Source organism: Lissotriton helveticus, chromosome 2_1 (genome assembly GCF_964261635.1).
Source record: "Lissotriton helveticus chromosome 2_1, aLisHel1.1, whole genome shotgun sequence".
NCBI classification, from domain to species: Eukaryota; Metazoa; Chordata; class Amphibia; order Caudata; family Salamandridae; genus Lissotriton; species Lissotriton helveticus.
The window spans coordinates 1,645,028,466-1,645,042,025 of NC_136059.1; the positions used below are offsets into that span (position 1 = coordinate 1,645,028,466).

The window sequence follows — 13,560 nt, forward strand, 5'->3', positions numbered from 1 at the left end:
CAACACCACCTCCACATAGTGCACCACCACCAGTGCAGCCTCACCTCATCACTAGCGTAACCCGTCTCTGCATCAGCGCAACCTCACCTCTGCAGGAATTCTGCGCCAGTGCAGCACCACCTCTGCATCATCACCAACTTAGCTTCAGTAGGCGCCAGTGCAGCACCACCACTTCATCAGCGCCACCTCAGCATGACTCCGCACCACCTCGGAGCATGACTCAGCACCATCTCAGTATCACTTAGCATCATCTGAGCACCACCACAGCATCAGAACAGCACCATCTCAGCATCCGCATCAACTCTGCACCACCTCCTCATCAGTGCATCACCAGCGCTGCCCCACCTCAAAATCAGCAAATCACCATCTGAGCATCAACACAGCACCACCATCGACACATCATCAATGCAGCATCAGTGCAACATCAGCGCAGGACAGCACCAACTCCGCATCACTCAGCACCTCCTGAACACCATTGCAGCACCACCACAACCACAGCATGACTTAGCCTCACTCAGCTCCATCTCCGCATCAGCAAAGCACCACCTAAACACAGCACCGCCTCCGCATCCATGCACCATCACTGGCGCATCCCTACCTCAGCACCTCAGTATGACTCAGCACCAACCCAGCATCGCTCAGCACCTCCGAAGATTTATTCAGCACCACCGCAGCATCTCCTCGGCAGCCCTCAACACCAGCACAGCACCACCAACACAGCATCACCAACAGCGCAGCCCCAGCTCAGCACCAGCGCAGCCCCACTTCAGCACCACTTATTGCCGTGGTAGCAATATACATTAAAAAAGCAGAAAATTGAAACCGGTCTGGTACCACAGAGTGAAAACCACCAAATACTGTTGTTTCCTAAAGCACGCTGGAGGCTCCTTGACCAATCTTGATTGATACAAATTCAGTACAAGAAATAATCTGATTGTTATCCCTCCTATTAAAACTGAATTTCTGCTCTTAGAAGAAGATTTAGATTGTCACTCACCCTATCGAACATGATCTAGCAGCTGTGGAGTGGAGAAGCGTGGCTCAGTGGTTAGAGGCGGCAGACCCGGAAGCTGAGATCGGCCGTAGACCAGGGTTCGATTCCCCGCCCCGGCGGGTCTCGGGCTCAAAAATTCCACGGACTCGACAATTCTCGCTCTGGTGCCTACTCAACTCACGGGGTCACACTCTGTGACTCTGGGCAATAGCTTGCTTAATCTCCACAACGGCCCCTCGCGGCGGGATGCCTGGCTTTCACCTTGCGGATACCCTGCCGGGGTTATCTCACAGGGGAATACCAGGACGGGTTCCCTAAGCAAGCGCTTAGATACCGGGTCGGTGATTTGCGCTATATAAATACATGTACATTTACATTTACATTTACATCATAATAGCTTGGGGAGTATCGGTGATTGGGAGGATGTAAGCAAGTGAGTCCGAGTCTTAGGAGGTAAAACGTCTGTAGAAGATGGGGCATCGGTTAAATGTAGCATGGCAAACAACAAAGGCATGCAGCTAGGAGTGGGCTTTTCCATGACTTCCTAACAGCAGCTGTTTAACATAGTGAGCTCTGAGTGCCAGCTCTCCTGTGCACAAACAGTGCACACATGCTTCAAGGCGCATCAAACTGTGCGGCGTTAGGGGTGATGATGAGCAAGATGATTTGGGGGTATCACTTCATTTAGACTGAAACTGTACTTGCTTGCAGATCATTCATGGGGGGGGGGTGATACTGCGTTTAAAGATATTGAATTTGTTGTTTTTGTTTCTTTTACTGAATGTTTTTTTAAAAGGTATCCGGACAGCACAGTGAATGTTTAACCCCTTGGGCACGGCCGCGATTCTGCGCTTGTACGGCACATTCCGATCGCGGGTGCGGTCATGACGGCCGGGAACCGTCATCAGCACACGAGCACTGTGTGCCATGACGGCTCCCGGCTGTCATCAGCATGGAAGGGGTTAAAAAAAAAACCACACAAGAAGACATACCTTGAAGTCTGAATACAAATTAGATTCTGCAAACGAAAGGTTAAATGCATAGATTGAGCGACACAGATGCTAAGTACAGACTTTTATTTTGCAGTTTTTATGTAGCACAAGTGTTTGGCCCAAGGGCCTTAGGGCGCTATACATGCGCACCAGATGTGAGCGTTCAACTAGTTTTGAAAATTTTGTGATCATTCATCAAACTGTGCCAAAGTTATTAGCAAAAACAACGCTTTTCCTATGGAAACTAGGTCCTAACTAAAACTACCTACTGGCAACCACCAGTAGGTAATGTATGTATGTATGTATCTATCACCACAAACCCTCCCAAACTTCTGTAAGTGAGAGAGCTAGCACTCGAAGGCAGGAGGAACGTAAACCTTTTTAATTGATCAGACCTCTCTAGACACAGCAACAAGAAAAAGAGAGACACATTTAGGCTGTACAACAGCCTTTCTCAATGAAAGTGGTATCTGAGATACAGAAGTAAGTAACTTTTCTATTGGTTAATAAAGAAAAACAAAATGCGGATAAACTCAAAAAGCGACCATCCGTTTGCATTTCACCTTATTTTCCTCTTAATCCATCTATCCTCCTGCCTCCTTTACATGTCACTTTCTGTTGTCTTTTCTTTTTATACCCTCTAATGCATGTGTACACGAAACCATTTGTTTTCTGTATCTGAATGTGCTCTGGTGTGTGTAGAACCCTAACCATATACCTGCATTTATTGGGATAGTATTACTCATTGTGCACTCTGCTTGTTTTTTGGTGTTTAGGTGGAGTCATTAATTTGTCCGTGCCTGTAGTGTTAACTGCCACCCATGAAGACAAGCAAAGGCTGGATGGGTGCACAGCATTCACCCTGGTGTATGAGGGTCGGAGGGTTGCTATTCTCCGCAACCCAGAGTTCTATGAGCACAGGAAGGAGGAGCGCTGTTCCAGGCAGTGGGGCACTACTTGCAAAGAGCATCCCTACATTAAGGTGATTAGTCATTGAAAAAAAGTGTATATGTACCTTTTTAATATTCACCATGTTCCATGGTGTTACACTGATTTTATTTATTGTGAAGCATTTTCTATTTGCTTTAACCGTACTTTTTCACTGTAATATTCCCACTGCTTTCCCATGAATTGGGTTTTCTAGTTTCGCAGATTGTGTAAAATAGGTGGTTACATCTGCTAGATTGTTAAAAAAAAATTCTACACATCCTACATTTGTCATATATTTTTTATTGTAATAGCTATTTCACAATTTAAAAAAAAACAAAAACATTGTAATGTCTTCTTAACCCGTTGGCTGCGTCGAACGTTCAGCTCCAGTGCTGAACGTTCGAAAAACGGGTGGGGCAGCGTCGGCCAAAGGACGTGCGCAGCACTACCAAGTTAGTGCACGCGACGACCGTTGGCCGACGGCAGCAGCCAAGGGGTTAAGAATACAATTCCTAGGCTCCCCATGTACACAAACAGAATTCGGTATGCCTAAAACGTGGCATTCTCATTCCATTATATAACTAACTTAATTGTGTTAATACATAATCTTGAGCAGTGTAAGGAAATTCTGCAGGATGTAAAATGTTCATGCAGGAATATTAAATGCCTAAATGATATATGTGAGTGCCAACTTAGACAGTAGCCAACTAAGTGATATTCTATTTATTGACGCCAGAACAAAGAACCCCCATCCTTAAGTAACGTGTAACTTCGACTCATGTTGTATAGAGGTCTGGGTTGGAGACTGTGTCCATTCTGTGTGTAATATAGAGATCTGGAATGTTACAGTTTTGCTGAAGTTTTGCTGCTGAGGCTTGGTTACCTTCTGCTTATATCTACTACTTGATAATTTTCTCTCTGTATGCTCATAAGGAGTATACAGAATATTGACTGGTCTCCAGCTTGTTATATCTTCGTGCAGTCAACTGTTACACAACCCCACTGAGATTCAAACTTGTGATCTCCGCGTTGAATACAGACTTCTTCCTGAAGAAGTCTGGCCAACTAGCTATAGTGCTTCAGAGTGCAGCCAGAACATTTCTGTGGAGCCATATTGTCTGTCACAAGACGCACTAATTGGGGAATTACCTTGTGGCTCCCTAGATCACTGTCATTTATAAGCTACACACCCTTTCACCCTAATGGGAGAGAGCATGCTCTATAGACAACTGTTGTGGAACATTGTAGTTTTCTGTTAAGCATAATCATAAAGGCATGCTGGCAGAGGAAATGTGGATACTTGTTGCCTGTGCCACATTAAATGCGTGTTCTTGCCACTATTCTGGTCTGTGGTAGCATCAACATATCAAATGTTGGATGTCTGTCTGAACCAAAAAATGCTAAATCCTTCTTTGTTTCCCATTGATGCTTGCCAAGGACTAGACTATCCATTTCGGTGGGTGGTGTATGTTGGAACTCGCTCCTTCGTGTTTCCTGTGCTTTTGGGTCCTACTATTACAGATCGTTCCAGATCTGCTCATATACGCAGGTACTAATCCACAACCGCTAGGATCAAGGAACAGAAGAACGTGATCTGTGTGCGGTGAACTGTGCTCAACCCCAGGCCAAGATGTCTTTCAATTCCAGAACACCCAGCTTCTTGTGCTTCTTGTTTCCATCATTCAACAACCAAAATGCTAATCTTTTTAATTGCTGCCAAATGTATACTTCAAAATTTGATTGTGTTTGCATTTGGCACAGGCATATGTGGGTAAATAAGTCAAAATATGCCTGTCATAGATCCTCTTTTAGCCAGAAACTGGAGAATCTGCAATAGAATTGCTTTTGTTCTATCCTTACTAATGTTAGCAGGTGAACGTTAAGTTTGAAGTTGGTTACAGTGGAGGAAATCCACTCTCTAAATGAAAAGCGAATCCACTAGCTAGAGTTCAGAGTAAGTGCACACTGTTGGGTTGTCAGCCCTTCTATGGGAGCACATTAAAACAAGGTGATATGTTAATCAATGGAATGGTCATAATCATTGAAGGAATAATAATTAAAGGGGTAGTTGTCATCCTCAGTCAAACGGTTATTATCAGGCTTACTCAAGGAGGTGGAAATTAATTCGAAATCCAGGTTCACCTTGGTATGTTAACTAACGGTGAACTCAATGTCCAGTATGAGCCATTACTTGTAAACAAAAAAAAGTGACATTTATTTAAACTTAGGTGAAGTAGGGCAGTTTAAATGGGGTTACGACAAAAAAGAAACTCCTACCACCAGAGTTATAAATCCAAACTCCTTAATAAGTGGATATGTGCTAGGACTTATATTTTGTGGCCCTGTGGCTAATGGTTCTCCTCTGGGGGAAGCTGCAGGTTTTCATAAGGTTTCTTTACTTCCTTCTAAATAATGGAACAGCAGAATCAGACTAGTTGTTTGGTGACTCTTAGTGCAAAGCTGGAAAATTACAAATTGATGTGGAGACAGCCAGTGATATGATGGGCCTGAGCCGGGGTATCCGCTTGAGAGGCGCACAACTACTTTTTGATCTAATCACCCTCCGTATCCTCACACGGTATCCAGAGCCATGTGTGGCCCTTCTGTTGCATAGGAAGAACCAAAAGTTGATTGTAGCATCTGTTTGCAATGCATGGCTTTATCAGCAACTAGCAGCCCGTCCCGACGTTGTCCGGGTATACACACGCCCACAACGGAGTCCTGCGAACGCTTTTTTTTGCAGGATTTCTGCGCCCCCTTTTTGCCGAATGCCCGTTGAATGCCGCGCCGATTGCTGTATGGCCACGCCCCCAGATGCCCACAACGGAGCCCTGTAAACGCTTGTTTTACCTGATTTTCACCCCTAGATTTCCACCCCCAGCACAACGCACACGCTTGTTTTACCTGATTTCCGCCCCCAGATTTCCGCCCCCAGCACAACGCACAAGGCCACAAGGAAGTACTAACAAGTAGCGTTGGCCATGCCCCCACATGCCCACAACGGAGCCCTGCAAACGCTTGTTTTACCTGATTTCTGCCCCCAGCACAACGCACACGGCCACAAGGAAGTACTAACACGTAGCGAATGCCGCGCCCATCGCTGTTTGGCCACGCCCCCACCACAACGCACACGCCCCCAGCAGAACGCCCACAAGGGACTACTTTGCCCCAAAGGTTCTTCTACCCTTCGAATGTATATGATGGCCCGCTGTATAGCATATGTCCATCTGCTGCAACTGTCCTTTCCAAAGGTGTATTGGGTGTTGTGATTGGTGCTCTGGTTCCTGAGATTACCCGCCTCAAAGGTTTTGGCTCTCTCTTTATTATATTAGTATAGATGTAGAGGATAACACTTGCAGATGACAGAGGCTGCACTGATGCACTTGGTGCATAACAGACCTAAATACAATGTAGCATCATCAAAAACATGATGTGAATTATGTTTCCACGCACCATCAACTATTTGGTTCTATATAACTGATAGACGTTGTCTACAAACAGGCGTTTTTCTAATCCCCTGTTGCCACAAGGCCATCCGAAGCACAGTTCATAAAAATCCATCCAATGGCAATTCTAGCAAAGTAGAGAAGAGAATTTGCAGATGGCAGGGGCTGCACTAATTTTTCTGGTGCACAACAGACATAAACACAATGCAGCGCAATTGATAACATAATGTTAGTAACTATAATCCTACTTGGATGGCTTTTTATGGCCTGAGCTTGTGGCAGAGGTGGATTAGTAAACCATCTGATTGTAATGACATGTTATTAGTGATGCAGTGACCAGTACTTAATCTAATTCACACCTAATCAGTGTGTTGATGTGCCATAATGTTCTGTCCTGATAAAGGAGACTCCAACGTAAAGGGGACCTGAAATGTTGACAAGAGGATAAGCAATTGTGAGAAAATGACCCTTTTTGTGTGGCTTTTTGTGTGGTCATCCCCACATTTTGCTGGCTTTTATTGCTGTTTTTTGGACAATGGGACACTGCTGCCCAGTATGAGCTTCGACCTTGTTGTAGATATAGGGTCTCATCAGGACACATTAATATTGGGACAGCTTTGATTTGTCGCCTTCACTGTAGTACACTACTATACACTTGAATAATCCCAAAAGGGCAACAAATATATTATGTGAAATACTCACTCATGGACTCAATGAGGATATTCGGGAGTTAACAACATGAGCGGAGAGCCTAAATATGTTAATATTATTGCGAAGGCCAGAGGATGGGCTTTTCAATGTCATCGGGTCTTAACAATATCCTTCAGGCTGGAGTCTCCATGTCCGACAGTGACTGAGGCGCCGTAGCCGGGGCCGACTCATGCGGCTCTTGCAAGCAGTTGCTCCCTCTAAGAAAATGCTAAGATTGCCACCCGAAGGATAGTATTGTGAAGACCCGGTGACATTGAAAAGACCTGTCCTCTGGCCTTTGCAATAATTTTAACCTATTTTGGTTCCTCCGCCCATGTTGTTAACTCTGGGATCTCTTATTCACAAAAGGGCGAGAGGTGAAGAATGCTAAACTCTTATCCTCTCATCATAAATGTGCACACAACCAAGGGTTCCACAACTATCTCAGAAATATGATTGTTCTTTCGCACATAGAGATAGCTCTGGGATAAGCAGGGCTCTCACCCACATGGAGATGTGGCATGCTTCATCATCGGGCTTCCCACACCTTGGACCCAAATGAGTCCAAGGTGAGCTTCTACCACACGAAATGTGGGAGCAAGGTTTTTTTTTAGGAATATTTATTAAAAGTGGAGTATATACTTCACGTCAAAAGAGATATGAAGAAAAAAACCTTTATAACTGCCTAGAGCTATCCCAATATATTATTTTTATTTGTGGATGCCATGACAGGATTAAAATTATATACACGCTCGGATGAAGTTGGGGAATTTAGTGTCCCTATAACCCCTAAATGGGCAACATGTTTTGGCCGTCCTAACTATGCCTGATCAGGTCAGCAGCCTTCTTCAGGACCTACAGTATCTTGTTATTTAAGTGCTAACAGACCCACGACTAGGCGGCAAGTAGCTATACAATATGCTGTCCTCTATATAATACCTAACTATTGTCAATAAGATCCTAACTTTTCGTAACCCAAACAAATATAAAACATGTAAGATAACTTCTCTTACATAACCTTTTTCTGGACATGAATGCTCTGTGGAGAAAAAAGACATGATAAAATGCCATGCATGTGTTCGCCCAGAGATATAATAAACATGACATGTAGCTTACTGAGTAATCTCACACAGTTTTGCTCAAGTGGTGTAGCATGCACCACATATGTGATAGGACAAGCTATGTTCCTTGTTACAGGAGTGGTGCATACAATGTCGTATCCATTCCGAAGTGGTTGCAAACTTCTCACCTGTGAAATCAGTGTAAATGTACTCTCTAATAATAACCAGCATACTTACGCAATTTTAAAATCAAATATTTACAAAAGAAGGAAAAGAACAGGCTTGTCTTACCCAAGTGCCGGGGTGAGTGCCTAACCTAGAGAACCCAAGGGGACATCGATCTGTTGTCGCTCTCTAAGGGGTATATAGGTACATGGTTATTCAGAGTATCCCATTATTTGTGAGGGGGGGGAAGGGGATGTTAATGCTTAGATAATTTACTGTAAAGAACTGCCTACAACAAGCAATGCTATTTATCTCTTTACTCGTATCCACATTCCTAGGGAAATACCCATTGTCATAGTATCATATTGGTTATTAATACACCATCAATCAAGATGCCACTGTAGTAATAAGGCTTTGGTCCCTCCCCACATATGAATAAAAAGGCCCAGTGTCACCTGACTTACTACGCCAAGAGTCTGACACAGCCAGTCAATGCCAAGGAGTCCCCGCTGATGAGTGTTGCTGAGCTCCGGAAGCCATTTTGACCGCAGAGGTCGAAGGAGCATGCCTCAGCGTGGATCACGCTACGCGCTCAGTAAGTAACAAAGAGTTCATTATTTTTTATTATATCTGGTTGTTTCAATCCTGCTAAACCCAGCGGGCATGTTATGATGGCTCAGTTTGCAATAAGAAAAACAGTTTGTTGACTCCCTGAATATTTATTCTTTGGAAACCGGTTTTAGTAGGGTTCAAATAACTAGATTTGTTGGAAAATAACTTAACCTTTATTAACAATTCCTTTAAAAAAAACCTGCTCCCACACTTTGTGTGTTAGAACCCCCACCTTGGACTTATTTGAGTCCTGGGTGTGGGAAGCCCGATTATGGAGCATGCCACATCCCGTGTGGGTAAGGGCCCTGCTTTTCCCACAGAGCTCTCTGTGTGAAATAACAATAGTTTTTAGGTTGAGCCTGAGCATCGCATGCGCTGTCTGCAAGGCATGCTGTATTGAGGTAGCGTCTTGAAGCTCTGCCTACTCTCTCCCCACATGTTTCATTGGCTTGTGTCATTGTCCACTGTGAACTGTGGCTGTTCATTGGGCAAAAGGCTTCGTAGTTTCTCCTTAGTATCGCTTTGTCTAATTTTGTAACCTCTCACGGCGACACCCCCCGTTACCTGTGTTGCTGCTCGGTAGGCTTTAATTACAGCCTCCAAGCACTATTTTCTCAAATAGCTTTGTCCTGCCTGCTGTTGCAGGCAGGATACGCTCTCTACTATTTTTTTTTTTTAAAGTTTATAGTACACATTTGCAATGCAATAGGTCTTGCATTTGCGAGAGTTTAGGCTATTGGCATTGTAAATGACAATGCTTTTTATCTATCTGTTTTAAAAACAACACATAACTAAAAGGCATTGTCATTTACAATGCCAGTAGCTCAAACTCTCATAAATGTGAGACCTATTGCATTGCAAATGCTTGTTCTGAGATAGTTATGTAATCCTTTGTTTTGTGTACATCTCTGGCATATCCTCATTGAGTCCCTGAGTGAGTATTTCACATAGTATGTTTAATGCTCCTTTGGTGTTATTCACTGGTATATTTTGTATACTTCTGTGAAGGCGACATATGAAGGTGGTCCCAATGTTTATTTGTCCTGATGAAACCCTATATCCACAACAGAGTCAAAACATTGTCACCATTAAATATTCATACACACCTACTAAATGCCTAATTCAGGAATAGGTATGGATTTACTATAATCCTTGGACTTAATTATTACACTTTTAGGTTTCTTTCCCCATTTTTGTTGTAAATATGTATAATCTGTAGCTATTCTGATTTAGTGGGAGTTTTTTTCTTCACATGGGACGTAGTGCACTTTTTTCTTTTCTTTGTGTATTCATAGAAACAGTTGTAATATGCTACAAAATATCACAAAACTAATGACTTTGAGTGATGGCTATGTTATTACCAGCATTTGTTCTGTTGCTATTGGAATTAATCCTGTGAACACAGTAACTATTCATAGCTATTGTTGCTTCTGAAATCATATCAATTTTGAGATATTATGATGCCAATGAGAATCTTTGTTTAAAAAAAAATATATATATATATATAATTTTGTATTCCCTGGTTCTCATGGAGTAACGGTTGCCCTTGTTTTTGTACGATGACTATCTATACCTGCATTATCTTTATCATCAGACAGTAAGCATAATGTCCTATAGATTTCCTGTTGTATATTGATATTTATGTTAATTTTGAGCACAGTATCTTTTTTATATATTAGGTGAGAGTGACATAAATAGAGACAGATTAAAGCTGCAAATAAGGGCCAGTTAATTCACAGGATAGCGAAGGATGCTCACTGTGGGGTAGAATTGATAACAGAAGTTTAGCTTCTTGTACCCGCTATTGAATTCGCACCTCTACTGCTTCAAGCTGAAGCTGAACACAAGTAAATAAAGTGATAGGGTAATGGAAAGGGAGGTTGAGGAGAGAAACTAAGAGGAAGTATCCTTGGGCATTGGAGGCTGAAGAAATGGTGCGATTTTGAACTTGAAGAAGCATGTCCTGCAAAGCTACAGTTGTTAGAGGTGCATGTTTTTGATGTCTAAAAGGCAGTACCCTGCAAACTCTGTAGTGACTATGAAGAACGGTATTCTCTAAATTGCCACAAAGAATCCCTCAAATTGTCTGAGGCTTCACATGTTATAAAACTAGAACCACTTAACTCATGCTTCAGTGTCTCTGTGGTTTCTCTGCCACAAACCATTCAGTTGCCCATGTTACTTCGCCTTCCTTCTTTGTTTATTAAGAAGGTTTGTGCCACCATGCTATCTCTTGTGATTGAGATATTGTTTTATTTTGTTTTCTAAAGTTTTTTTGTATGTACTTGTCCCTGATGTAGATGGTTCTGGAGAGTGGAGATTGGCTGGTTGGTGGAGATTTACAAGTCCTTGATCGTATTTATTGGAATGACGGCCTTGACCAATACCGGCTTACTCCCACTGCGTTGAAGCAGAAGTTTAAAGACATGAACGCAGGTGAGTTGGGCTCCACCTCGGTCACATTACCTGCTGTAGTGACTCTTGCTTTTAAAGAATCTGTGGTTTGCTTACCTTTTGGCCAATTGCTGTAGGCACGTTGAGCTCACCCACTTTTTGAAAAGCTGTCTTTTATGTGATTTTCATTGATAAGTTGTTTTCTATGAGTGATGTGGTACAAATGTCTTCTGTACAGGCTCACAACGTAAGGGGAATTCATTTTGCAAGAACAGTATGAGCTCCCATAAAGGGGAAGGTCAAACTGGTGGGGACATATTTAGCACGATCTTGAAAATCTTTAGTCAATACCACTCTGGTAAAAAAAAAAAATCTTATAGATTTTTTAGTGAACTGTAATTGCTGTCAGGTGTACCTTGCTAGAGGTGAATTAAAGGCACATTTTGGCCAAATGAAATAAGATTCTGCATCTTCCTCACATGTGGTAGGGTTGATTTTCTTCAGTGAAAAAACAGAATCTTTTTATTTTATGTGATAAGAATTTCTAGTAGAAATAGTCCTTCGCTAGAATGCTCTTGCATTTTTGGAGCCATGATCAAATACCCATATTGCAGGAATGGAGGAGCGAGCTGGCAAGTTGAAGATGGTAGTGGTATCTTTAAGGGGAGATACTGTAGTTTTTCCAGCATAAATGAAATCTTACTCTATTCCTAATTGTTTCTTCATGTAAGACCCAATACTGATGCCATTTTCTGCAATTACTCCCCATCCTCTAAAGCACTGTGGACTTTGCAGTATCCACGTGTCCCAAACACCTAAAGCACCCTATCCGTGCCTGTATTTTTTAAAAAGTGTTGTTACAAAGCATAGTTGCCACGATGTATCCTGTACAATTGCTGATATCATGTATTGCACCAGGAATCCGCCCTCCTTGTGCCCCAGACCGTAATGTTTGTGGAATCCTTTTTGGTTGAGAACAAGATTGCTAAACCTTCCGACTTGGTAATTGTGGCTCCATTAAGGGCTTATTTTCCCATATTTGCTAGTTTAGCATGTGGGTTACTATTTTTTTCACCTTAATATGTCAATGCTGTTTATAATTGGCAAGGACCTCATTTTTGATGTACAGTATCCGTTCATGTATTTTGTATTGAAAATGCAATATTAAGAACAGTTTTGGTGCCTTGACGCAGATGTATGAGGAAACCATGCATGCCATTTCCACGCATGCCTTTACAACGTGTCCATTAAAATGCATTTGCCTATATATATATATGGACCACCTGGAAGCTTAACTTGGTAAAACACAAGGTTTATTTGTAGCCTGCTCGTGGCAGAAGTGCCTGGGAAGCCACTTCTAATGTTCCTTGGCCAGACGCGTTTCGGGAGAAACCAACTCCCTTCTTCGGTGGCGCTGAGTGAAAACGAACTCGCCGTCATCCTTGATATATGTCACACACCCGCCCCTGGGCAGGAGCGTTGCCGTACCTACGGCCTCCTGGGTGTTGTAGTACAGTTAATTATTCCTAAGGGGGTGAGCGGTCCGTTCACCATAAACACAGTTAATGCCCCAGTGGGTTGAAGGGGCAGCCGGGTGAGCACTATTCCAGTATGTGCTCACTCGAACACGATTTGTAGCAACAAAGCAGCGTGACGGAGAGCTGGCTGCCCCTTCAACCCACTGGGGCGTTAACTGTGTTTATGGTGAACGGACCGCTCACCCACTTGGGAATAATTAACTGTACTACAACACCCAGGAGGCCGTAGGTACGGCCACGCCCCCGCCCAGGGGCAGGTGTGTGACATATATCAAGGATGACGGCGAGTTTGTTTGTTTTCACTCAGCGCCACCGAAGAAGGGAGTTGGTTTCTCCCGAAACGCGTCTGGCCAAGGAACATTAGAAGTGGCTTCCCAGGCACTTCTGCCACGAGCAGGCTACAAATAAACCTGGTGTTTTACCAAGTTAAGCTTCCAGGTGGTCCACTTCACTTTTGGGATTCTGGAATTGTTGAATATGTATATGTGTGTGTATATATATATATATATATATATATATATATATATATATATATATATATATATATATATATATATATATATATATATATTTCACTGAAAAAATCAAAGGTTACAGGAACGTTATAGTTCTGCTCGGATTTCATTTGTACAAAACCAGTGAAATTCAGCAGTTAGTTACCTAAGCTAACAATAATTTACGCCCCTGCAATGCCCTGCTAATGACCTCACGTTTTACAACATTCATGACCGTTCCCGC

General features: G+C 42.9%; 1 protein-coding gene across 2 annotated transcripts in view; it reads left to right on the forward strand.

The window, feature by feature from the left end:
- Positions 1 to 13,560, forward strand: part of PAPSS1 (3'-phosphoadenosine 5'-phosphosulfate synthase 1) — a 266,540-nt gene that overhangs the window by 162,407 nt on the left and 90,573 nt on the right. For both annotated transcript variants that reach the window (XM_078676598.1, XM_078676599.1), the window contains exons 8-9: positions 2,763 to 2,968; positions 11,191 to 11,326. In XM_078676598.1, the coding sequence (XP_078532724.1) occupies positions 2,763 to 2,968; positions 11,191 to 11,326 (342 nt within the window). The remainder of the gene's footprint in view (positions 1 to 2,762; positions 2,969 to 11,190; positions 11,327 to 13,560) is intronic.